At 44.9% G+C, this 24,177-nt stretch overlaps 1 protein-coding gene across 1 annotated transcript in view; it reads right to left on the bottom strand.

The window, feature by feature from the left end:
• Window positions 1–22,848, bottom strand: part of LOC142772282 (uncharacterized) — a 46,893-nt gene extending 24,045 nt beyond the window's left edge. Inside the window, exons 1-2 of the mRNA XM_075874479.1 lie at window positions 22,121–22,848; window positions 7,267–7,825 (exon numbers count right to left, since the gene is read on the bottom strand). Coding sequence (XP_075730594.1) covers window positions 7,267–7,825; window positions 22,121–22,659 — 1,098 coding nt within the window. The 5' untranslated portion in view covers window positions 22,660–22,848. The remainder of the gene's footprint in view (window positions 1–7,266; window positions 7,826–22,120) is intronic.
• Between the last annotated feature and the right edge of the window lie 1,329 nt (window positions 22,849–24,177).

The following is a 24,177-nucleotide window of genomic DNA, read 5'->3' as shown; positions in this document are numbered from 1 at the left end:
TGTTTTACTAAGACCCCTCTGATACAGCTACTGGAGAAGTTAAAACCTTTTCGCACAGCAAATAAGGGTTTTGTAGCATAGTTTGTAGCATAGTTGACACTTGTTGTGCACTGTTTGAATACTAAGAAGTCAGGAATGACAGAAATAATTCACACATATTTTATGTTCAAAACAGCGTGTCACGAATGTGTGTGAATTATTTCTGTCATTTTCATCTTCTTAGTATTCAAACAGTGCGTCACACGTGTCAACTATGTATAGCCTTACTCTGGCCCTTCTATCTCGGTTGCCTGCAACCCATTTACAAACAAAACTTTTCAAGACACTAAGTCGCAGCTGTGTTATCATATTTAACAAATCTTATATGTAATATCTCAAATGATAAAATTAACTCAGTACTCCTCACTTTTCTGTAAACAGCTCTGAACATTTTTTTTTTTCATACCAAAGGTGTCTGCTAAATAATTAAGGAGCAGAAGGGTGGGAGGAGGGCTTTGCAATGTCTCCACATAGTTCGACCTAAAAAACCCCTAAATTACTCCAAGTTCCAAGACAACAGGGTGGTTACTTTCTCACCTTCACCACCATTCGTACAGGTGCTGCCTCACCCTTGCAACTTAATTGTTTTTCAAAGCACGTGAACAATGTCAGCATGAAGGGTTAGAACAATCTGCATTTCGAACTTATCGGCTTTACATGCTGTCATGTTCGCTCGCCCAAAGAAAAGATTACAGATCAAGCGAAACTGGATGTTTGCACCATATAGTCATGCGAGACATGGCAGGACAGACGTGTGTCTGCATGACAAAGTAATTCACGGCTGATATTTCTTCTACGTCGACCAATCAATGCTTATATGTCAAAATGTGACAGCAGCAAACTGCTGGGTCACAAATAGTGCTTAAAATATAGAAAATTTGCAACTTAATAGCTTTACAAAGCTTCTAAAGTTTTTTCCGAGAAGAAAGGCTTCCCAGATGTTCATCTTGCTAGCTTTTGAGATTCACAATGAACGAAAAAAGGAGATTTCTAAGGGCTCGTCTTTCATTGTTTCACTCGACATTATTTAGTACAGACAAGAAAATACTGATTATGATGTAAATGTGAAGAAAGTAATGTGGACGAAAAGAACTTATTGCTGGCAGAGATGTAGCCTGCAACCTACTAATAACCCGTCCGGTACTCTAGCACATGAGCTACTTCAGCGGTTTTTTCGCGATCCGTGTACATTATGAGGTATATATGTGCATTTAAAACTAGGAGTGTGTTTCCGCGTGGTCACTCGATCTTCAGGAAACAGCTGTCGCGACTTCTCTTGAAATTCTTGAATGCTACAGATCTCGCATGTGCCTGGCGATAAGTGACAATTATGTTTTAAATATAGTGCAGCGAGCTAGAGTACCAGCACAATACTGCCTGTGGAATAGCACAGAGGCCATTGTCTTATGCAGGCTTACGTTGCGCTATCCACGATTTTTATGTTAATAGCCTGCTCGTGCTTAGTTAAAAAACAAACAAAGGACATTAGCTACAATTAGCGAAGAGTAAGTTGGGCTGGGCAATTACCTACAAATTATGCAAGGCTAGATCCACCGGCTACCTACAACATCATTATCTTTAGCCTTTAAGAACTAGGAGTGTTGGTCAGCGCCACTGGTAGTTATGACATGTGGAACAACTTTTTTTGTGCGTGTTAGCGTCACGACTTATGAGCCCTTTTTATGAACTGGCAACTTATAAATTATCCCAGCACGCATATACACAATTGTAGAGTTCAGGTTGGCTTCTCCTCACATTTTATCATATCATGAAGAAGCCTGCTTTACGTACACTTTACAAACATTTTTAGCAAATTTTTAGCATTTTTAGCAAAAACGCAGAAACACGTTCATCATGGTTGCAGGCATCTTGAAAAATCATTTCTATAACATTATCTTTTTAAATTTATTGAGGTGGTAACAAAACCTACAAAACAACAGAAGCTTGCATCGTTCAACAGTTTACTGCATTTTTTGTCGCCATTTCGGGCATAATGGTTTTGGATAAGGTTGTGTCAAACAAAAGAAACAAACCCTCAAAAGTTCCCTTTTTTCCCCCATTTTTACTTATGTGCTTATCTTCCCAAGCACACGCGGACTATATGACTTACTTGGCTCACAAAATATGGATATGAAGGAAAAAGCGGATTTTCTTGTGCAGGCACAAATTTGTTTTCAGGCTCCCTTTGCACAAAAAAAGATGCATTGCAGTGGACACAGGGAAAGAGACACTCTCCTTTGAAAGGGTCTGAGTGAATGCAGCAGGACACAGGTGGCACTCAAAGGGACACACGCCCGGTGGGAAATAAAGCTGAAATTTCACAAGTCTTCTACTTGCTAACATATGTTCACTGCTGGCAGGAATGCAGCCCTCCTTGTACGGACATGAGAGACCGATGTTTATCAAATGATGCCAAGAATGAGGAACCAGCAGAGACAAAGAAATACAGACAGACATGCACACCACGTGTTGTGATCTATGCATAAAATGAGAATTCACCAGCACAAACCATTCTAGAGCTGCTGCACCAGTAACTTAGGTACAAGCTAACTTCGGTCTGTCCTCCCGTTGTAGCAGTCGCAGTGGAGTGTGCTGATCCACGAGAGTTCCCATTGCTCTCCACATCAATACTATTCTAGAAGCCTGCTGTCAATACACAGAGGCTTGACTAAGATATAATTATTATTTATTATTATCATTTAATATGAATACATTGAAACCACAAAGACAGAGGAAATAGGGAGGGAACAGACTGACAACTGCCACCAATAGGGGCACCAAGCCTGTCTGCTCCTTCGGGAAGGGGAGGCATAGAGGATATAAGAAAAGAAAGAAGGAGAGAGAAGAGGAAAGTTAGAAAGAAAGAGGAAAACACACACACGAAAAATAAATAGTCACATGAAAAATGTCTGGAATCGTGACGCCAAATCTGTTTTGTTAAGAAAGTTAAAAGCGCTCTCCGAGCCTGGTCACGCCAAGAAGCACATCCTCCTGGGAACCATTTAGACAGGTGATACACAATCGCCCAATTTTATCTTCATATGTGACAACAAACTTGGCACCTGACTAGTAGGCTAATTATTGCACTTTTATTACGCATATCAAGTGCCTTTATGGTGATGCATATAACGAGCATCACGTGACACTTGAATACATGAAACTTATGAAAGAAAATGTGAGTGAAAAGTGAGTTAGTTACGTTGGGTTTTATAGCGCAAAAGCAACAGTGGCTATGATGCGCCAGACACTGGGTGATTATGACAATAGGGTTAAAATGTGAGGTGAAAAACAGATTTACTTTAAAGTTTGTTTAGAAGACCGGTGGCGTCTAGAAACATAAAAACATCCTGTATGGGGATGGGTGCATTTTCTGATAGTATTAACATTGAGTGTAGAGGTGTTTGTGTTCTGTAAAACTGTTTAAAATAAATGTGTCTACTTTTTCCAAAGACTGGGCATGTTATGAAAATATGATTGATAGTCAGAGGTTCCTTGCAATGTTCGCATTCTGGCTGATCTTCTCCACACAATAAAAAGTTGTGGGTTAGGTGAGTATGACCTATACGCAGGCGGCATAGTGTTACTTCGATGAAGCGCTTTTGGTGGTTGCAAGACTTCCATTTTTGTAGAATAGGCTTGATAACTTAAAGCTTGTTATGCACTTGAGCCTGCCAATCTTCTTGCCATTTTGCCCTAAAGACTGTCCAACAACTGTTGAAACAGTCTCTGAATGGTGCCCTTATTTCTGCTATGCTTTGATGACCTGCCCTTGTTGCTACCCTGTCTGCCTTTTAATTTCCTGGTTTACCAACATGGCTCGGCACCCATACAAGCCGGATAGTCTTGCCATTTTTCTCAGCTCTTTCTAGCTTCTGTAAAATGCACCGAGAAACGGTTCGTTTTCGGGACCTTAAATGTAGGGCATTTAATGCGCTAAGTGAGTCAGTGTATATGACAGCTTTTTTGTGATTTCTTGATAAAGTTTCTTCCAGAGCAATCAAAAGAGCATATACTTCTGCTGTGAAAATAGATCTGAATGGTGGCAGTTTTATACATGTTTCTGAGTGTTTTAATATGACAGCACCTCCTGTAAATTCTTGTTTTTGATCCATCAGTGTAGTATCCAGAGTGTCTGTTATATTTTTCATGTACGGCTAAGAAATTCTGGATAATTTGTTCCCGTGGAGTTTCCTTCTTCCTTAGATGAGTTAAGGCAAAGTCAGTGTAGCGCGAAAAGTTCAACCATGGAGCCAGTCTTTCCGGCATTCGGACAACGCTTAGTGCCTGATTCGGTACTTTGTAGTCTAGACATACTTCTTCAAAGTGCAGGAGAAGTGGTCTTATCGTGTGCGGTCTGTTGTTGTATTGTATTCTGGTACCGATGTGAGAGACAATAGTGTGACATATGTGGCTTGGTTTCAATCTTGTTCTTAAAACATAGGACATAGTAAGTAGCGCTCTTCTTTGTTTTAGGCACGGCTCGTTGCTCTCAGCATATAAGCTCTGGACAGGTGAGGTTCTATACGCTCCAGTCGCCAAGCGCAAACCATGATGATGTATTGGGTCAAGACGTTTGAGGTAAGATTTTCTGGCCGAACCGTAAATAACGCTGCCGTAGTCAAGTATGCTGCGCACGATCGAGCGGTATATGCGTAAAAGGCAGACTCGATCGGCACCCCAGTGTTTCCACGATAGTATTTTCAGAATGTCGAGCGCAATTGCTTTCTTTTTTGTGCAACTCATGTGGGAAATGAAGTTTAGTTTTCTGTCAAAGACTAGGCCTAGGAACTGGTGTTCTGACTTGAGTGGCAGTACACTGTTGTTGATTTTAAGAACAGGGTCCGGATACAAGCCGCGCTTTTGTGAGAAAATTAGGGTAACGGTTTTCTGGGTATAAAAGCAAAAACCATTTTGATCTGCCCATGTGGTCAGTCTGTTGATGGTTAGCTGCAGCTGCCTTTCACATGTGGATATGCTTGAGGCTCCGCATGCTATCTGCAGATTGTCAACGTATTATGACTGCATGATGGAGGGTGGTATTACTTCATTAACTGAATTCATTTTGACTACAAAGAGTGTAGTGCTTAACACGCAACCCTGCAGCACACAATTTTCTTGAACAAAAACATGCGACAGTGTGGAGCCCAACCGTACCAGAAAGTTTCGGTTTGATAGAAAGTCAGAGAGGCAATTAAGCATTCTTCCGCGTATTCCGAGATTCGCCAGGTCTCTCAGTATACCGTACCTCCACGTAGTGTCGTAGGCCTTCTCCAGGTCAAAAAACACTTCTAGGCAGTGTTGCCTATGTAAGAAGGCCTCACGTACTGTGTGTTCGAGACGAACAAGATGATCGATCGTTGAATGGCCTTTCTTATACCCACACTGATGATCATCTAGTAGGTTGTCTATTTCAAGGGTGTACGTTAGTCTTGTGTTTATTATGCTTTCGTATGATTTTGCCATACAGCTTGTAAGTGCTATGGGCCTCGGGCTACCCAGTGAAGTGGGTGGTTTTCCAGTCTTTAGAAATGGCGCTATGGTTGCCATTTTCCATTTTGTGGGCATTTTGCCAGTTTTCCAAATCACGTTAAAGAACTTTAATAATGCTTGCACGGCAGCTTAAGACAGGTGCGCGAGCATTGTGTAATTGAATTCTGTCTGGCCGGACTGCTGTCTTTTTTCCCGCTGAAAGCACTGTGCTTAACTCTTGGAGTGTCAAGAGAGCATTGTAAGGCTCATCTAGGCCACCGGTTACTGGTAGTTTTTGTTTTTCGGTTGTCTGTTTGTATGCCAGGAAGGATGGCGTGTAATTAGCGGAACTGGATATAGTGTAAAAGTGTTCGCATAAAATGTTATCCTGCTCCTCTAGAGATGTCTGTGTGCCTGGGTGTGTAAGTATGGGTATTGCGTATGAGTAGTAGTCGCCGCTGAATCTTCTAACCTGGTTCCACATTTTCTTGGATGTGGTTCTGCTATTGATTGTATATATGTACTTCTGCCAGGACGATTTTTCTGCATCTCTACGAATATATCGTGCTTTTGCTTTAGCTTGTTTGAATGCGAGGAGGTTGTCACATGTGGGGTACCTACGGAAGTTGCACCATGCTTTATTTTGTAGTTTTTTAGCTTTTGCACGCTTACTGGTCCATCATGGTTTTAGTTTTCTTCCCACTAGTCCTGATGACTGGGGAATAGCTTGCTCTGCTGCAGACAGTATGCAATTGGTGAACTTGTCATTTATTTCATCTACTCTTAGGTGTTCAGAGAACTCATCCTGTAGATTGGCTCTCTGTGTAAATAAAGGCCAGTTAGCTTTGTGAAGCTTCCAACGCTGTGGTCGAGAGCGTATGGTCGGAAGTGGTGATGTTAGCTTTACAAGCGACGGTAGATGGCCACTACCGTAAAGATTGTTTATTGTTTACCATGTAAAATCAGCAAACAGTGAGCTAGACCACAATGCCAAATCTAAGCAACTCGTGGTTCCTGTGCCTGGAGAGCAGTATGTTGGTGATTCAGTGTTTGAAAGACACACATTGTTAGTAAGAATAAAATCTTCAATTACCTGCCCTCTACTGCCTGTCTTTACACTATCTCATAGTAAATTGTGCGCATTGAAATCTCCTGCCATTAAAAAGGTTTAGGTAACTGTTCTGCAATCAATTCTAGATCTCTTACGGTAAAATGTGTATGCGGTGGAGTGTATATGGAACAAATATTCATAGTTTTATGTGATAAAATGGTGACTGCAGCCGTCTCAATGAAACTGTTAACTATAACTTCTCTTACCGTAATACCACTTTGGACAACAATGGCGATGCCACCCGACAGCCGGTTGCTTTGCGAGCGGTCGCGACGTATAACAGTGTAACCTTTTAGTATTTTGCTGTTTTTTGGTCCCAGATTCGTTTCCTGCAAGCATAATGCTACAGGAGAGAAGCTTGTAAATGTGTCCTTAATGTCGCTTAAATTTCCTGTCATGCTTCTGCAGTTCCAATGGATGATGTATGCCATTACGTGAAATGATGTGTATACAATTTAGTATTTTGAGTTAATTGTACATAAGCTAAAAAGCGACACTATTCATGTGCTTCGTCACTTCTTTTTTTGTGGGGCCGAAAATGTGTTTCGGCTCCCTTTCCGTCCTTGGCAGGGAGGAATGATGGGCTGCCTGATCGCCCTGCTAGTTGGAGCAGGGTCTGTCAGGCTTTCAGTGTCCGATGGACTCACATCCATGGACTCAGCACCACCAGGGTGCTCAACAGTGTGTGTGCCCGGCGAGGATGCTGGCCTCCTCAAGTGAGGCTGGCTATTCGGCATTGTTGTTGAGACCTCTTTTGCCTTGACATTAGGTTCGCTGACACCAACACTGGTCGAGGCTTCGGGGCCTCCCTGAAAAAGGGCACTTGGTGCCTTTTTTTCGCTCTTGTCTGGGGGACAGACCGTGGCCAACAGGTCCTGGAGTTCGACCTGTGTGCCTACAGAGACCGTCGGCAGTGCCTTCCCCCTTCGCACCGCTTCAGCGTAAGTGCCCTTTTGGGCAAGAACCACTCGCTTGCACGCTTCTGGATACGGTATGTTTTCTTTGGTTTTCAGTGTAAGTATGTCTTTTTCTTTTTGCCATTCTGGGCAGGAGCGTGAGTACGCTGCATGGGGCCCCTTGCAGTTCACACAGTTTAAAGGTTTGGTGCGCTCGGCATCATCATGTTCATCCTGGGCGCATTTCATGCAGGTTGGACTACCACGACATGAATAAGACCCGTGCCGGAACCTCTGGCACCGGAAGCACCTGCGAGGATTAGGTATGTAGGGCCTCACACGTAGGTAAAGGTGCGCTACCTTAACTGTAGCAGGAAGTGTCGTGCTTGCAAATGTTAGTATTACATTTCTTGTGCGGGTTTCCTTCTTATCTCTACGAATGATGATTGCTCGTGCGGCAAGTACACCTTGATACGCTAAAGCATCCTCAATTTCTGCGTCAGTGTACTTGAGCAGTTCATTGTCCGATTATACACCTCGCATGTAATTGAGAGATCGGTGAGCTGTTACACGGACTTCATGTTGTCCGATTTTTCCAAGGTGTCTAATTTTGTCATTTTGTTCTTTGTTTTTCACTTCTATGAGGAGATCTCCTGAATTCAATTTTTTGCACTGTAATTGCTTCCAATGCATTCTTTGATTGCTTTTGCAATTGAGAATGGTGATATGTCCTGAATCTTAGTTTCAGTCAATGACGTTACGACAAAGAATTTCGTGTAATCGCTCTCTTTAGTCAGAAAATTTCTATTTGCTTCGGTGCGACCCCTTTTACAGCATGTTCATTCGGTAGCTATGCTGGCCACCCACCATAGAGTCCAACAAGGGGAACGTATACACACGTTAGCCATACATTGCTACTATAACCCTGTGGTCCTGACCAAGGGAGGTCAGTCCCCCAGGGTTAACCCTAGCCGCCAAGAAATTTGGAAGTAAACGGAAAAGAGAAGACGACAGGACAGGTAAGAAGTGAGCGATAAAGACGTAGATATAGGGAGAGAGAAATAGGTAAAGACGACTGCCGATTTCCCCTGGGTGGGTGGGCTCTGGGGTGCAGTCTACGTGAAGCCGGGGCCAAAGGGGTGTGTTGCCTCCGCCGGGGGGCCTGAAAGGTCCAATCACACAGCGTCGGCTCAACCCCCAGAATCCCATTTTCCCCGGACACGGCAAAGCCCCGCACGGTTAGGCGTGGGAGGAGATCGAACCCCCCCCCCCCCCCCCCCGCGTGAGCTCCGGTCCGTGGTGTCACTACACACCAAACGCCTGCTTGCGCAGGCGCCCCTGCGGGGTGAATATGTATGAGTATGATAGTATCCTTATACCTCTAAGTATAATATGGCTGTATGAGTGACTGTATCAGTGATGTATATATGTTCTAATTTGTCAATGTAGATCTTTACCTTCACACGCCAACTCGGAAAGCCTGTTCTAGTATTTTGAATTACTACTAGTATGCTCATTTATTAAAGACTTTAATACACCTATTGTTTCTCCCTCCTGTGAAAACTTCAATATGAGCATTGCAGTCTGTCTAAAATAAATAAATAAAAATACCTACATATTCTTGTCCCCAGGTTCATTCAATCTACGAGACATTTGAATGATTTGCAGGATGAATGTGGGAGTTGGCTGACGAAAAAAAATGCTCCATAATTCATTACTGGTGCTTTCTTGTTAATATGCAGTATTATGACATTAAGGGAAACAAATCAAGGTGAACAAAAGTACCTAAAATCACTGCCACCATACCTCAACATGTAGATCACCAGACAGGTGAGTCGATAATCGCGGCTTCTAGTTTTACAGGTGAGGAGATTTTTTTTTCCTGCTCCCATCTGGAGGCACACAGTTTGAAAGCCTGTGCCCGCTCAACAGAATTTCGCATGGAGGAAGTCTTACCCAAAAGTAGTGCACGATAGTGTGGACACTATCTTGAGAAGACGGCCTCTCCTTTGCCCTGTCTTCAACCACTCGCCTTTCCTCCCAAGAATTGATGTCATTATTGATTGTGAGCCACCAAACTAAGATAATTTAAAATCCTCAAACTACTCTTTCAACGTAACCTGTAATCAACGAGATCTCTCCACCCTAACATAAAATTAACTAGTGCTTTGTAAGCAATACTGCTTTAAGCTCGCGATACATAAAAATCACAAGGAAATCCATCACATTCTTCCCAATTTCCATTTGCAAACAGGGCAGAAAGTGAATAATCAATATCATTCGTTTAATGAAACCTATTATTTGCAGCAGTCCACAGACATGGTCACATCACCACTTCAATCTCATGTTCACAAAATATTAAGCAGCAACCTTTTCATGAAACTATGAATGACTTCCAGGAAGACACTGGAGCAATGCTTTTCTGACAATATCCGAAGCATGAGACTTCCTTGTTTCTCCATAAAGGGATGGACACATCAGCAAAAGCACACAAGAGAACTGTTAAAGCCAGCACGAACAATGCAGTACACCCAAGATTGCCTGGGCTTCACAAAACGTTTTTTAGTATTTTAATTGAGTGAGCACTTTTCCAGTACTTACTTCATGTACCTACTTTTTTTTTAAAGACAAGCTCACTATGTAGGGCAATATGAAGTTAAGCACTGGAATTCGGAGGGAAATATGAAATCGAACATTAGTGGTAACGTTTTTTAGTATTGTAACTTTTTCAGTACTTATTTGATGTACCTTTTTATTTCTTTTTAAAGACAAGCTGACTACATAGGGCAATATGAAGTTAAGCACTTGAATTAGGAGGGAGATATGAAATTGAACATTAGTGGTGATGTGTTGTATTAACATATAAGACATGAAATATATAAGTGCTCTCTAAGTGACCCCAATCAGCTAAGGGTCCATTCGGTAATTATAGCACAAAATATATGGATAGACTATAATAAACAGATGCCCTGTTACTAAATAGGGATGGGTGCATCAACTGTTGATGCCAGGCAATCAAGTGTCTAGACAGTCTTTTTTACACATTGCAGGACGTTTGGAATGTCTTTCATGAGTCATAGTAATAACGAAGTAGTGTATCTAAAATAGAACACACAAGATAACGACGATAATGAAAATTTTATTTTGGTCCACAGATGATGCAGGGGAAACCCTGCCACACCTGGCTGGTCCCTCGTAGAAACCGGTTCGCCAAGCCGAGCTTGGCGGCCTTTTCGCGGGCACTCTGGAGGGCCATGGTTACACATGCGAGATTTAAGCCAGCGACTAAATACAGTTGGATGTACTTTGCTTTCGAACAGCAATGTGTCGCTCTACGATGACACATGAAATGAGTTTTCAGTGTTATCACTAGGGTTTCCAAGCCAAAAGAAGAAATGATCAGCCTAAATCTTGAAAAACAAAGGTCAATAAAAAATTGAGCGACCCTTAAGCTTCACCTTTAAGAGTTGAAGGCAATAGCGATATCTTGTCCCAAGTGTGTACTTGAAATACTTGGTGCATAAAATTTTTCTAACTAGCTGTTGCCACATTCCTTCCTGAAGTTTTGTTATCGGCCTATTACACCCTAAACAACGTTAGCGCAAACCATGACTGCAGTGTTTGAGAAGCCTCGCGACTATAGTAGACCATTTTGTTAAAACTACGCATGCAACGTGAACATCACAAATTATTCTGGAACTTGCGTGGCCACCAGCGATAATGCTGAAATATTCGGCAACACAAGCATAAATGCCGACGCGCTTCGCCGTTTGTCAGTTGATCGACGGCCAACGGTCTATTCACTGCTATCAGTGCCAGTGTGTATCGCTGTAATCTGAACTTTCGTTGACTGGCCACAAGTTCGGCCAAACAAACAGTTTGATCTCCAAACTACAGTTCGCTCCGTTCGTTGCTGTTATAACCCCGTGACATTGGTGGAAGTGCTTTCCGGACCATGTATCGAACGGTCCTTTCAAGCTCTGAACTCAGTCCCCGTCGCAGAGAAGACATCAACACCGTCAGCGACAGTTGAGCCAGCCACAGACTGAGAGACTAGCCCCCAAATATGAACCCAGGTAGCGGACAAGTCAAAAGCCACGACGACTAGAGGCACAATGACAGCTGCAACGTCTCTTGCAGCGGTAGTGATGCAGTAGCCAAGGGAGCCACCGACCCTCTGCGTATCGTCATTTGAACACCAGGAAACCTGGTTGGAGACTTAGAATTGAGTGGCCGCCCTCAATCGCTGGGACACGAAAGAGAAGCTGCACCACGTCTATTTCTGCCTGGAAGGTGCAGCAAGGACCTGGTTTGAGAATTGTGGGATCTGATATGACGAGAGCCACGCCACATTCTTGGATAGAACAGACACAATAGATGCGATCACAACAAAACAAACCAAACACACGTATTTATTTAACTACTTTTCATCGAAGATATCATCAGCCGTATCATTGTAACATCAATTGTAATCAACACGCTAAGACATCCTTGTACAATACTATTAGACAACACTCAACAACCTGACAAAGAAGGCAGTGTCACTAACGCCCGACTCACCACGTGGGCCCACCGCAGACGGCCCGCGGTGCCGTCCATGCCAGACCCACCGCTGGAGGCAACTGTCCGCCCTACTGCTCCACGCCAACAGAGACCATAGCTTATTTCTTCCAGCCGCCACAAAGGCTTGTCGCCTGGCGTCGCCACCGTAGCTACACCATGACTGATATGTGGGGTTTAACGTCCCAAAACCACCATATGATTATGAGCGATGCCGTAGTGGAAGGCTCCGAAAATTTCGACCACTTGGGGTTCTTTAACGTGCACCCACATCTGAGCACACGGGCCTTTAACATTTCCGCTTCCATCGGAAGTGCAGCCACCGCTGCCAGGATTCGATCCCGCGACCTGCGGGTCAGCAGCCGAGTAACTTAACCACTACACCACTGCGGCGGGGCAGGGCTATACCATAATGATGATAGCGGTGACCAACGCTTGCGAACACAACGCCACCTATCGCTCACTAGTTGTGACTCCGAATTACGTCTTCTGCGCGAGACACGTGCGCCACGAGGCGCAAACATCTTTACGAGGGGTGTCAGCACGCTCACAGAATGAGAAGTCTGCACTTAAAACATGGGACCTCTTCTGTGGCACATTTATGGACACAATTGGCAGCATTCCTCAAAAGGAAAGGGCCGCTGTGCACCTTGTAGGAGACACTGATGCAACTCCCTAATGAAAATGTGACCATCTTTGTCGAACATGTGGCCCGGCTGTTTCATCACACCGACCCTGCCATGGCTGAAGAGAAACTCCGGTTCCTGAAGCAAGTGGTCAAGCAAAAACTGTTTGTGGCAGTTGTGTGGAACGCACCCAAAACAGTTCAAAACTTTGTTTTGAAGGCTAATACAATCGAGAAGATGCTGGAAATGCGCACCCGCCAATACAATCGCCGATCGATGCAAGACAGCGCAGCTGTTCACGGCCTTGATCCGATGGCATACGTAGAAAAATGCGATAGACTGTGCGGAAGGAGCTACGGAAGCTGTTGTCTTCATTGCAGCCCCAAGTGGATTCAATTGCCAATGTTGTCCGCAAAGAAGTTTGGCAATTACTTTAGGTTTCCGAAGCACCGCAGCGTCAGACATAAGTGATGAGCCATACTGCTGCAGCCCGACGCTAAACTTCACCAAGAGGCCGCATTGTCACTGTTCTGCCACCAGCCACTGCCATAATCGATGCCATATCATCCACCCGCCGGCCAGCACAACACTTTGAGAAAAAACGTGTGGCATGCCCCCGACCACCGGCCTCTCTGCTACCACTCTGGAGAAGATGGACACACCTATCACCAATGCGAGAACCGCCGGTGTGGACTACGTGGTTTTGCCATAGATGTGCCACATCCACAGCGGGGAGAAAAACTCCGCGACATTGCCGGCTACCCCGCAACAGTACAGTGGTGCCTCGAGGATCTTCCTGTTCACCGTCACCCGGCTGCTACATGTCACTTCACCGCCCGCTGTACACTGGCGCAATCCAGGTCTGGTCGCCTAGCCCACACTCGGAAAACTAAGGGCAGCAATCGATGAAGGTGCGGTTTTTGTGCGACGAACTGCTGAAGATCCTCCGCCACTACCGCCATGACAAAACTTCAAGAGCCCACTGCAACCGCAACGGAGTTCTAACGTTGAAACTTTGCAGCCAGAAGAAGATTGATGATGCAATTTTACAACTGTTGTACAAACGGTTGTAGCCGAGATCCGACGCCGTGACGTAACTGCAACGCGAGGCGACGGACTAACGAACTCGACGTTCTCGTCGACAACTACAGCGTCACTGCTCTTGTCGACAGCGAAGCTGACTATACCATCATCAGCGAGACATTCACCACAAAGATGAAGAAAGTTAGGACCACTTGGGAAGGCCCCGAAATTCGTACAGCTGGATGTCACCTAGTTACAGCGGCAGGAATCTTTGAAGTCAGAGTAACCATTAACTGTTAAATTTATCCTGCAAGCTTCAATGTACATAGCAATGCTTGAGAGGTGTCGTCCTTGGTACGGACTCCTTAATCCTTCATGGTGCCATCGTCAGCCTGAGAACAAAGTCGATACCACTATCCAGAGGAAAAGCGCTGCCGCCGCACACGTTATCAGTAAGGCACACCTTGTACATGATGGAAGACCAAGTCACCATTCCTCCTTGCTCCAGCGTAAGCACTTCTGTCGACACTCGAGAATCAACAGACATGCAAGGCATCGTCGAAGGCGACCAGCATTTGTTGACACCGCGAAGTTCGCATCGCCAGAGGAATACTTGAGCTACGAGGAGAGAACGCAAGAGTCACGAACTTCAGCAGCGAGTACAAACAGATGAGCAAAGGTGTGATGGTTGCGTATTTAAAAGAGATACTGGAAGTCAGCAGCACTTTTGCCTACATCAAAGAGGTACTGGAAGCCAGCAACGGTTTTGCCCTTATTGATTCTGCCGCATCTATTCCGACGACTCAAGCCCTTCAACTAGCTTTCCGCACTAACCTGAGCCTTCTGACGCATAAACAAGAACAGCTAAGAAGCCTCCTCCGGAAATACAAGTGCTTTTAGTCGTCGTCGTCAAGAATTCGACAGACCCCTGTCGCAAATTATCGAATCTTAACATAAGAAAGTGTTATGCCACTCCGTCAGAGCCCGTACAGAGTTTTGACGTGGGAACACAAAGCCAGAAAGAGACAAGTTGATGAAATGCTACACGACGACATTATCCAGCCTTCAAAGAGTCCATAGGTGTCATCAATGTGTTAGTGAATAAGAAAGACGAAACTCTACCCTTTTGCGTAGACTATTGTCGCCTAAACTAAATAACAAAGGACGTGTACTAGCTCTCACAGATAGACGACACCCTAGATCGACTCCACAATTTGAGGTACTTTTCTTGGATGGACTTCAAGATCGGCTATTAGCAAATCAAAGTCGAAAAGAAAGGCTGCCTTCACCACACCGGACGACCTGTTCAAGTTCAAGGTCATGTTCTCTGGTCTTTGCTCAACACCTGTGACTTTCCAACAAGTCATTGATACAGTTCTGGCTGACTTGAAGTGGCAGACTTGCCTCATTTACTTGGACGTTGTCGTCGTGTTTTCCTCAAGCTTAGACGAACACCTCCAGCACGTAAAATGCATACTTCCCGCAATCAGGAGCCCCGTACTCGCTCTGAAGTCAGAAAAATGCCGCTCCACGTACACGGAACTCCTGTTTTTGGGTCACACGAACAGCAAGACCGGGATGTGTTCAGATTCGAAGAAAATAGCTGCCATGACCGTGTTGCCATCTCCCACTGAAAGAAGGCTGTGGGCCGATTTTTCTCGACTTGTGCGCCTATTACAAATGTTTTGTCAACGATTTCTAACAGATCGCTGAGCCACTCACGCTGCTCACAAAGACCGATGTTGAATTCAAGTTGAAAACGGCACAAGTTGAAGCATTTGAGAAACTGAAACGACAGGCTGCTGACCCTTACGATACTTGCACATTTCAATGAATATGCTGATACAGAAATTCACACCGACGCAAGCAACGTAGGTCTCGGCGCCGTTCATGTGCAGAAGACCAACGGAAAAAAAAGGGTTATTAGTTATACTAGCCGGTCGCTATCGAAGGCAGAAGGCGACTATTCCACAACAGAAAAAGAGAGCCTTGCTATCATCTGGGCTACACCAAAGTTTGCCCCTACCTCTATGGCAGGCACCTCAAAGTTGTGAACGACCACCACGCCTTGTGCTGGCTAGTTAACTTGAAGGACCCTTCAGGGGTTCTCACACGATGGAGGCTAAGACTTCAAAAATTCGATGCCGTTGCTTACAAGTCCGGATGAATGCACTTCGACGCCGACTGCTGGTCGGAAGATGCCATAGGCAATAGACATTCGAAGGGGGCATCGGTAGGCCTTTTGTGACTCTGGCACACTGTGCAACTGGCTATGTAGGTTTCGGTTGTCTTGCGCGATTGGAGCCAGTAAAATCATTCTTTGGGGCGATAGAGTGTTCGCGTAGATCCTAAATTACCGGCACCTGGATGATCGTACACGGCGCGTAAAACCGAAGAGTGGATGGCTTCCGGCACCACCAGAAGATAGCACGCACCTGTGGCGGTGAAATTCTTTTTATATGGCAATACATCCCGTATACAAAAATGGCCGTTTGGCGAGTCTTTCACAGCGCAGCAGAGCGGTTTTAGAGTTGGATCACCACGCTGCTGTCTCGCGAAGGTTACGGCGTCTGGGAAATCTTGTTTACAGTTGCGATTTCCTGGTTGAAGCTATCAGCGTCACATTCCGTGGTAAGGAGGGGCAGCCTGGAAAGACAATCAGCGTCAGCATGTCGTCCCCCACTCTTGTATGAGACAGTGAAGTTGAACTCTTGCAGACACAGAGCCCATCATGCAAGGCGTCTTGACGAATCGCAGAGATTGACAAGCCAGCACAGAGTGATGATCGGCGACGGCTGTAAACTGACGCACGTACAGGTATGATCAAAACTGCTGAACAGCAAAAATAACCGCGAGGCATTCTTGTTCAGTTACCGTCTATTTACGCTCAAGTTTACTTAATGACCGTCATGCTTAGGCAATGATGTGTTCTCTATTACCTGAATGAAGAACAACACAGCAACAAGACCAACGCCGCTCGCATCTGTGGATCTCCATTGGCGCGGTAGGGCTGAAGTGTCGTTGTATCGACTGTGACGTCAGCAAGAACTTAAGCTGCTGAAAGGAAGCTGAACACTCAGGCATCCACTCGAATGGGCCCTTTCTGTGCAGGAGGCTTGTCAGGGGATGAGCGACGTCAGCAAAGCAAGGAACGAATTGCCTAAAATAGGAGCACAGCCCCAAGAAGTTCCAGAGTTCTTTCCCAGATTGGTATGGCTGAAATGCTTCAACAGCTTCAGTCTTTGCATGGTCAGGCTTGACGCCGTCTTTGTCCCCGAGATGACCCAGCACCAAGGCAAGGCACTCTCCGAAATGACATTTCTTAGAGCTGAGTACAAGACAAGTCTTTTGTATGCAGCTTAGTACAATGCCGAGACCCATGTTATGCTGTAAAAATGTGCGTCCGAAGATAACATCATTGGGATAGCACATACATATCTCCCATTTTAAACCCCGCAGAATGGTGTTCATAAGTCGTTCGAAGGTGGCAAGCGCGATGCACAAGCCGAATAACATAATGTTAAATTCAATAATTCCACCGGGTGCTATGAACGCCGTCTTTTTTGATCATCGGTGTGCATTGATATTTGCCAGTAGCCGGATGTAAAATCAACAAAAGAAAAGTAGGAAGCCGAATGAAGACAATTCAATGCGGCATCTATGCGCGGAAGCGGATATACATCTTTCTTTTTAATGCTATTAAGCTGGCAGTAATCAACGCAAAATTGCCAACTGCCGTCCTTCTTTTGAACGAGATCGACAGGTGGAGCCCAAGGACTTGCAGACTCCTGAATGACTCCTTTTTGCAACATTTCTTCAACTTGCTCACTAATTACTTTACGCTCTGTCGGTGACACTCGCTACGGCTTTTGTCGTACAGGGTGCACTTATACAGTGTTTATACGATAGCGTACTCAAGACGCTGGTGTCGAGGATGCCTTATCATTTTGCGAAAAGTCAAATGGCTAGTAACGTATGGGGCTCACTCGTGCCGAGGGACTAGCTCACCCTCAATAGAAGCTTCAAATTCGAAAAGCTCGAGAGCAAGGACTCGTTCGCATCGGCGTGAAGTACAGCAACTAAAGTCGGTGTTCCCTCCCTGAAAAGTGCGAGCTTCATACCAGAAGGTAGAAGTATGGGCTGGGCCATGTAATTCATCGTCCATAATCCAGATCGTCCTTCAAATACCGATAACAAGCAATGAGGCACCAACATGTTCTTCTTCACATAAGCTGAGTGTAGAGGTTCTGTTGTGGCGTCAAATGTAGTAGGAGCTGCACCAAAGCAAATTACCGGAATGCACACCTTACACTGCGCAGCAATCGCTACATCCTCGGCAACACAGAAGGCACTTTCTTAACACGGCGAGTTCTCTAGGAGTTCGGTCATAAGCTCGTGGTGTACTGAAAGCTCTCCACTTCGATAGTCAACTCAAGCGCCACACTCCCGTAAGAAATCTAGGACTAAAATAACGTCGTGCGTAGATCGAGGAATCCTGGCGAGTCAGTGGTAAATACTTTGCCACACGAACAAACATCTGCTGTACAAATGCCGACCGGGCACAATGTGTCACCATCTACACTACAAAACGACAACTTTTTCTTGCACAAAAACATAACTTTTTCTCCCAGAAGAATTTTATGAGTCAGGCTCATCACTGTAATCGTTGCCCCAGTATCTAGAATATCTATAATAGGGACATTGTCAACACACACATGAACTTTGTTTTTCAGCATGAAGGCTGACAGAGGTATTCTTGACAGTGCCCAGTATCCAGCAACTTCACCCCTCTCAGCCGCACTGCCTAGTTTTCTGGTGGTGGTGACGGGAAGCGATGCCGTGGCGATAACGACCGGGGAGCACGTGGAGCAGGTGGCGGCGTTAAGCTGTGGTCGGAGGCTGGTGACGAGTTCCAGAAATTGCCTTGGCGAAATTGACAACTGGAAGTTGGGCGTTGAAAAGGGTCGATGACGATGGAAAGGGTCGATTGCTATAATTGTAGAAAGCTCGTAAAGGCGCTCCTCAGAATTGCTGTCGACGGTCACAAAATCTTGAGTGGTGGCCTGGGATGCCCCAGCTATAGCACACATGAGATGGCAGAAATGCAAGGTGCTGCTCAAACCCCTCATTTCCGTTTGCTGGCATAAGATATCTGCCCCGATCATTGCAATTCCTGGCGAAATTGGGCTATAGGTGGCAGCACCGTCCCCGCGCAAGTGTGGATAGGTGGTTGGCGGCACGTATACAAATACACGCTGCGGGGCTTCGTTGCGTGCGGTCTGAAGCGATTGTCGGCAGATAAAATGCGTTGACTAATGTTTACTGTTAATATCTATGCTCTTCTTTAATGAATACGTGCACGCCCTTTATGCAATGTTAACATTACCTGCGGGTAAAGCGCATTCTGCCTTCCATAGGGATGCTCGCCCTGGGTGACTCTCTCCACACTTACGCACTAAATCCCGCCTTTGCTGTGTTGTTTGTACACGATTAGCTTGTGTTCTGCCTGCTATGCACTGCTGTAACGTGACTCAACTACATATTTACATCTTTGTCATCTGCATACTACAAAAAAGAGAGAAAGAAAGATCGTAGAAAGCCCGCATAAATGTGCCATTCCTTCAGTACCACCGTTTGCACCTTATATGCACATAACTTTTTTCTCTCATTCTGTTCACCATGAAATGTTGGACAGTAGATAAGTCTAGTCAGGAAAGCTTGGTGGCTGAGGGCACTTTGTGCTACACTCCATGTACAACGTGAACGCACATGTTCTTGCAACAGAAAAAATTTTATGTAAGAGTTCAGCAGAAAGCTTTCAGCGATGGATTACATGCATGACAGTGTTACAACAAAGGCCTGGTTAATAGGACAAGCATTTCTTTTTTTTTAGACAAAAAATTACCTCTGCATGCCTTCTGTCGGTCACTAACAATGCCACACAAGCTCTGAAAACAATGTAAAAATGATGAAAATTTCAGTGAAATTATACGACATTATATATAAGGCATGTCGTCTGAATCAGTTTGCAATGTTTAGGCTCCTAAAACGTTCTTAAATCTAAGCACATAGTTGCGCACGGTAGCTCTGTTTTAAGAACAGTGTAAGTACCGAAGTCTCACAGTTTATGTGATAGTGATGTCCTTGAGAAGAGGGGCTACAGGTAGTCACCCAGATGTTGGGAAAGGAAGAACCCTTGTGAGGCTTCTTCAAGCACAAACACACAATTTAATTACGTATTTACAAGTGTGAAGAACACTAGGCATCAAGAAGCACCTTTACACCAAACACGACCGGCCATAACGAAAACCACCGAGACAGAACATCCTTGCGCACATGCGATGCGCTTTTTATACCCCTCGGTTCCTGCACGCCCTTCTCCTGAAACGTTGAATGCGTGTCACAGCATTCGTGTGCGACGCGGACTGCATGTCACTGGCAGACCGCTGTGCGTTCCTTGCAGTGTGTTTGGGAGTGTTCCCGCGATTTTGTGGGTTGCAGACGGCGTTCTCGTCGATGAGCACCGCTTGAGGAGCTGATGAGTGTCTCTTGCTCTCCCAGTCCCCCTCATGAGAATAGTAATATTTCTATGTAGTGTTATCGCGGTCATATAAACACAACTACGGATCCTCACATAATCGATAAACTACAGTGCTGTGTGTACACCTACCAACAGTGCGCAAGTGCATGACATAAAGCCTGTTTTTTTTTTACAACCAAGTCACTATAAAAGGCTGCATTCACACAGCATTTAATATAAGTGCTCATGTTCTGGAGGATGCCAAGAGCATTTTGCAATGCGCTTGAAACAGCCGCATCTACTCTGAATGGCAGGTATGACGAATATAAACAGCACTCTGGAAAGTTGCACTCACCGATCTTATTACAATGCAATTGCAGCCAAGGAAAACCAAATGCTTTCGTACGTCGCTTCAGGCACACATACAAACAGTTACACTAGCGTTTACTGACCGGACAAACCACACTTTGAGAACGTACATCACATAGGCGCACATAGAAACACGACTTGGCTAGAAGACTACGCAAGGAGCAATCCTCACTTCACCCTTTGGACAGTTGCCGCCAGACGGCAACTTTGCTCGATCTCGCGGCCTATACCTGTCTCCCGTTGTAGTTGAGTAAGTAGTGTGGAATCGCTGCGGGACATAGGTGTTTCGTGGCTGCTGCTCGTTGGCGAAGGGAGGTCGGTTTGCCGGTGCGGACCGAAGCACAGCTCGGTATGTGTCCATGTTCGCCGCGTTGATATATGGTGGGAACGAGGCAGGAGGTAGTCCAGGCTGGTTGCCTGGATAGTAGTCATCACTGCTGGAATGGCTTATTTCACGGCACCACAGAAGCTCTTTCCGGAATATCTGTCGTATTGTCGATGAAAGGTCAGATGGAGGGTTGGCGTCGACGCAAGCTGCTGTCGGCACGTTAGCCAAGCGGCCCGATTTTGGCGCTATACGACGCATTTTCAGTGCTTCAAAGGTATGGCAGTGCTTCATGATGCCGGCCACAGATGACAGGTTCTCTGGTTATCAAGAACTGGTACACATCCCTGCTATGCCTTTAAGAAGATAGCCAACTTTATCTTCTTCAGACATACCGAGGTTAACAACTTTACAAAGCTTCAGAATCTCCTCGTAAGTGGTGCAAGTTTAACTAGGCCGCTGAACCCTTTGAGAGATGGTGTGTTCAGCCTGCTTCTTTCTCGTAGTGATGTCTCCGAAGCACTTTTTCAATGCGTCTACAAACATATCCCATGTGTTGAGCATATCCTCGTGGAGGTTGTACCACAGGAGGGCAGTGTTGGTGAGAGAGAGCACGACATACGATAGCTGAGCGACGGAGTCCCAGGTGTTAAGTTCGCTCACCCGCTTGCACTGCTACAACCACCTGTCCACGCCTTCTCGCCAGTCCCACCAAATCTTGGCGGCTCCTTGTAAGAATCGGAAGAAGCCAGCGTCCTCGGGAAATCTGCTTCAGAGGCATCTCTCCTGTTGATGTTGGTTGTAGTCCCGCAAAGCGAGGACTCCGATGAGCGCAAAGGGATGTAAACTCATTGTTAGAGACTTGGGGTACCGGCACCTCGACCATTCTGTTACGTGACTTGTAAACAAGGTTGAACAGAGGTTTATTCACAGGGAACCGACGACAAGCGCGTGCCATAACTGCGCGTCCTTCTCTTCTTACCCCTTTCAGTCATTGTTTGCTGTTGGTTCAATCTAGTGAACCCACTGTAACAATATTTTACACAGTCATGGTACAACACAAAGCCATCAAAAGTTATGCAAATAGCTAAAATTTTGTAGAACTGTTCTACAGATTAAAAAACCTTGAGTTGCATTTTTCATAAAGAAAGTGCATGCAGACAACTCACTTTTTATGTTGACTTTCTTGTATGCTCACAGTACACATGTTTTACAAGATGATGTTTCCGTGAAAAAGATGCATTGCAGTGGCAACAGGAGAATGGACGTTCTCCTGTGTGGGTGTGCATGTGGGCAGTGAGAGTCGCCTTCTGTGAAAATGATGCACTACACTGTTCACAGGAAAAGGGACGCTCCCCTGTGTGGGTGCGCATGTGGGCAGTGAGGGTCGCCTTCTGTGAAAATGATGCACTACACTGTTCACAGGAAAAGGGACGCTCCCCTGTGTGGGTGCGCATGTGGGCAGTGAGGGTCGTCTTCTGTGAAAATGATGCACTACACTGTTCACAAGGAAATGGACGCTCCCCAGTGTGTGTGAGCATGTGATTCATGAGGATATGTTGCTGGGAGAACGATGCACTACAGCAGTCACAGGAAAAGGGACGCTCCCCTGTGTGCGTTCGAATGTGTCTTTTGAGGCTTGTTTTCCGAGCAAATGCAGCTGGGCACAGGTTGCACTGCAAGGGGCGCTCGCCCGTGTGTTTGAAGAGGTGTCTTCGCATGAAGGCCTTGTTCTTGGAAGCATAGCTGCACTGACGACACGAATGCAGTCCGCCTCGTACGGACACAAGTGAATGATACGGCTCACGGGAGGCCGAAGACAAGGAACCTGCAAAACCACAGAGAGAAAATAGAGGCAATCAAAACCTTACATGCATTGTGTGCAACTACACAAGAGCACCAGGCAATGCAGGAAGATTACTGCACTTGTAGATGAAATACATAATCACCTTCGCAAAAGCAAGCCACATAATACTGGAGCAATAACCATGCCACGACGACATGGTTACAGTTTCTTTCTCTGTCTGTAAATGCTATGTCCAACACATAGAAAGACCGCTAGTGAATGTGCACGAATACAATATTGATGTAATGCTGGCACTATACCTAAATGACAAAGCTGGTTTCATATACGCCCTTAAATTGGGCCATACCCCCAGTAAAACATCTATTGCACTTTTTTCCCGTATAAAAATGCATAAAATGCTGCACAGTAACCAAACACCTTCACAACTCAAGGTGCAAAACATAAGAAATGAAATATGAGTGAACAAGGTCAATATGAAAAGAACTGCAAAATATAAAAAACAATACGAATCATAAAGAAGAGATAGAAATTATATCACACTTTTAGTGGAAAGAAATGCTCGTACACTTATGCAGACTGGAAAAAGTATAAGATTTTTAGTGTATGTGCACAGTTTACACGATTCCCATTATTGTCTCTAAACTACTTCAGAGACAGCATAAAGATTGAATAAAACAAAAGTAAGCTATGCACCATATAATGCTCCAGACACTTACTCAAACAGACATACGAGCCCGAATTTCACTTTATCACATAATTATAGTAAAAGCTCAATAGCTCAAATTTCAGGGGACTGGACAAAGCATCTGATTCGACCAAATGCCAAACTGAGAACATAAAAAACTAATATTTCTAAGATCAAAACATTTTCAATGTGTTCATCAATTTGTAAATACTTTACCTATTTTGCAAAAGAGAAACGAAAAAGTCGCAACTTTCATCAACCTGCAACTTGGTTCACAAAGCGGTCAAGCTCCAAGACACCCATTATAAATCTGATAGATGTTCTGCACCACACCCTTACCTACCGCCACAACCATTACCTGCACTATGTGCTCATGTTTTTTCCACAAGTAAAATGGTTGATGGCTGGCACTTTGTGCTCAGCAATCTACAACGACTCAACGAGTTATTCTGGTTCAGCCCAAATATGACCAAATTACAAGAGCTTCATGCCATTAAATAATGCAGATTCTGCCTCGACCAACAAACATGTTCGATTTATCAAGTTGTCACTGTTCAGTGAATGCAGACAATGACAATTATATTTCTAAAACTGTCCTCATATACCAGAACGGTAAAACAACCTTGCATATATTACGAAACAGTGCGATCAACTCAATGCCCTATTTGCATTTTAAGCATCACCAAGAGAAAAGACAAATACGAATGATCGAATCAAGAGCGGTAATATATTTTATGACAGAAGAAA

The sequence above is a fragment of the Rhipicephalus microplus genome, chromosome 9 (genome assembly GCF_043290135.1).
Source record: "Rhipicephalus microplus isolate Deutch F79 chromosome 9, USDA_Rmic, whole genome shotgun sequence".
Classification (NCBI taxonomy): Eukaryota; Metazoa; Arthropoda; class Arachnida; order Ixodida; family Ixodidae; genus Rhipicephalus; species Rhipicephalus microplus.
This window is presented reverse-complemented; position numbering and strand designations above follow the sequence as displayed.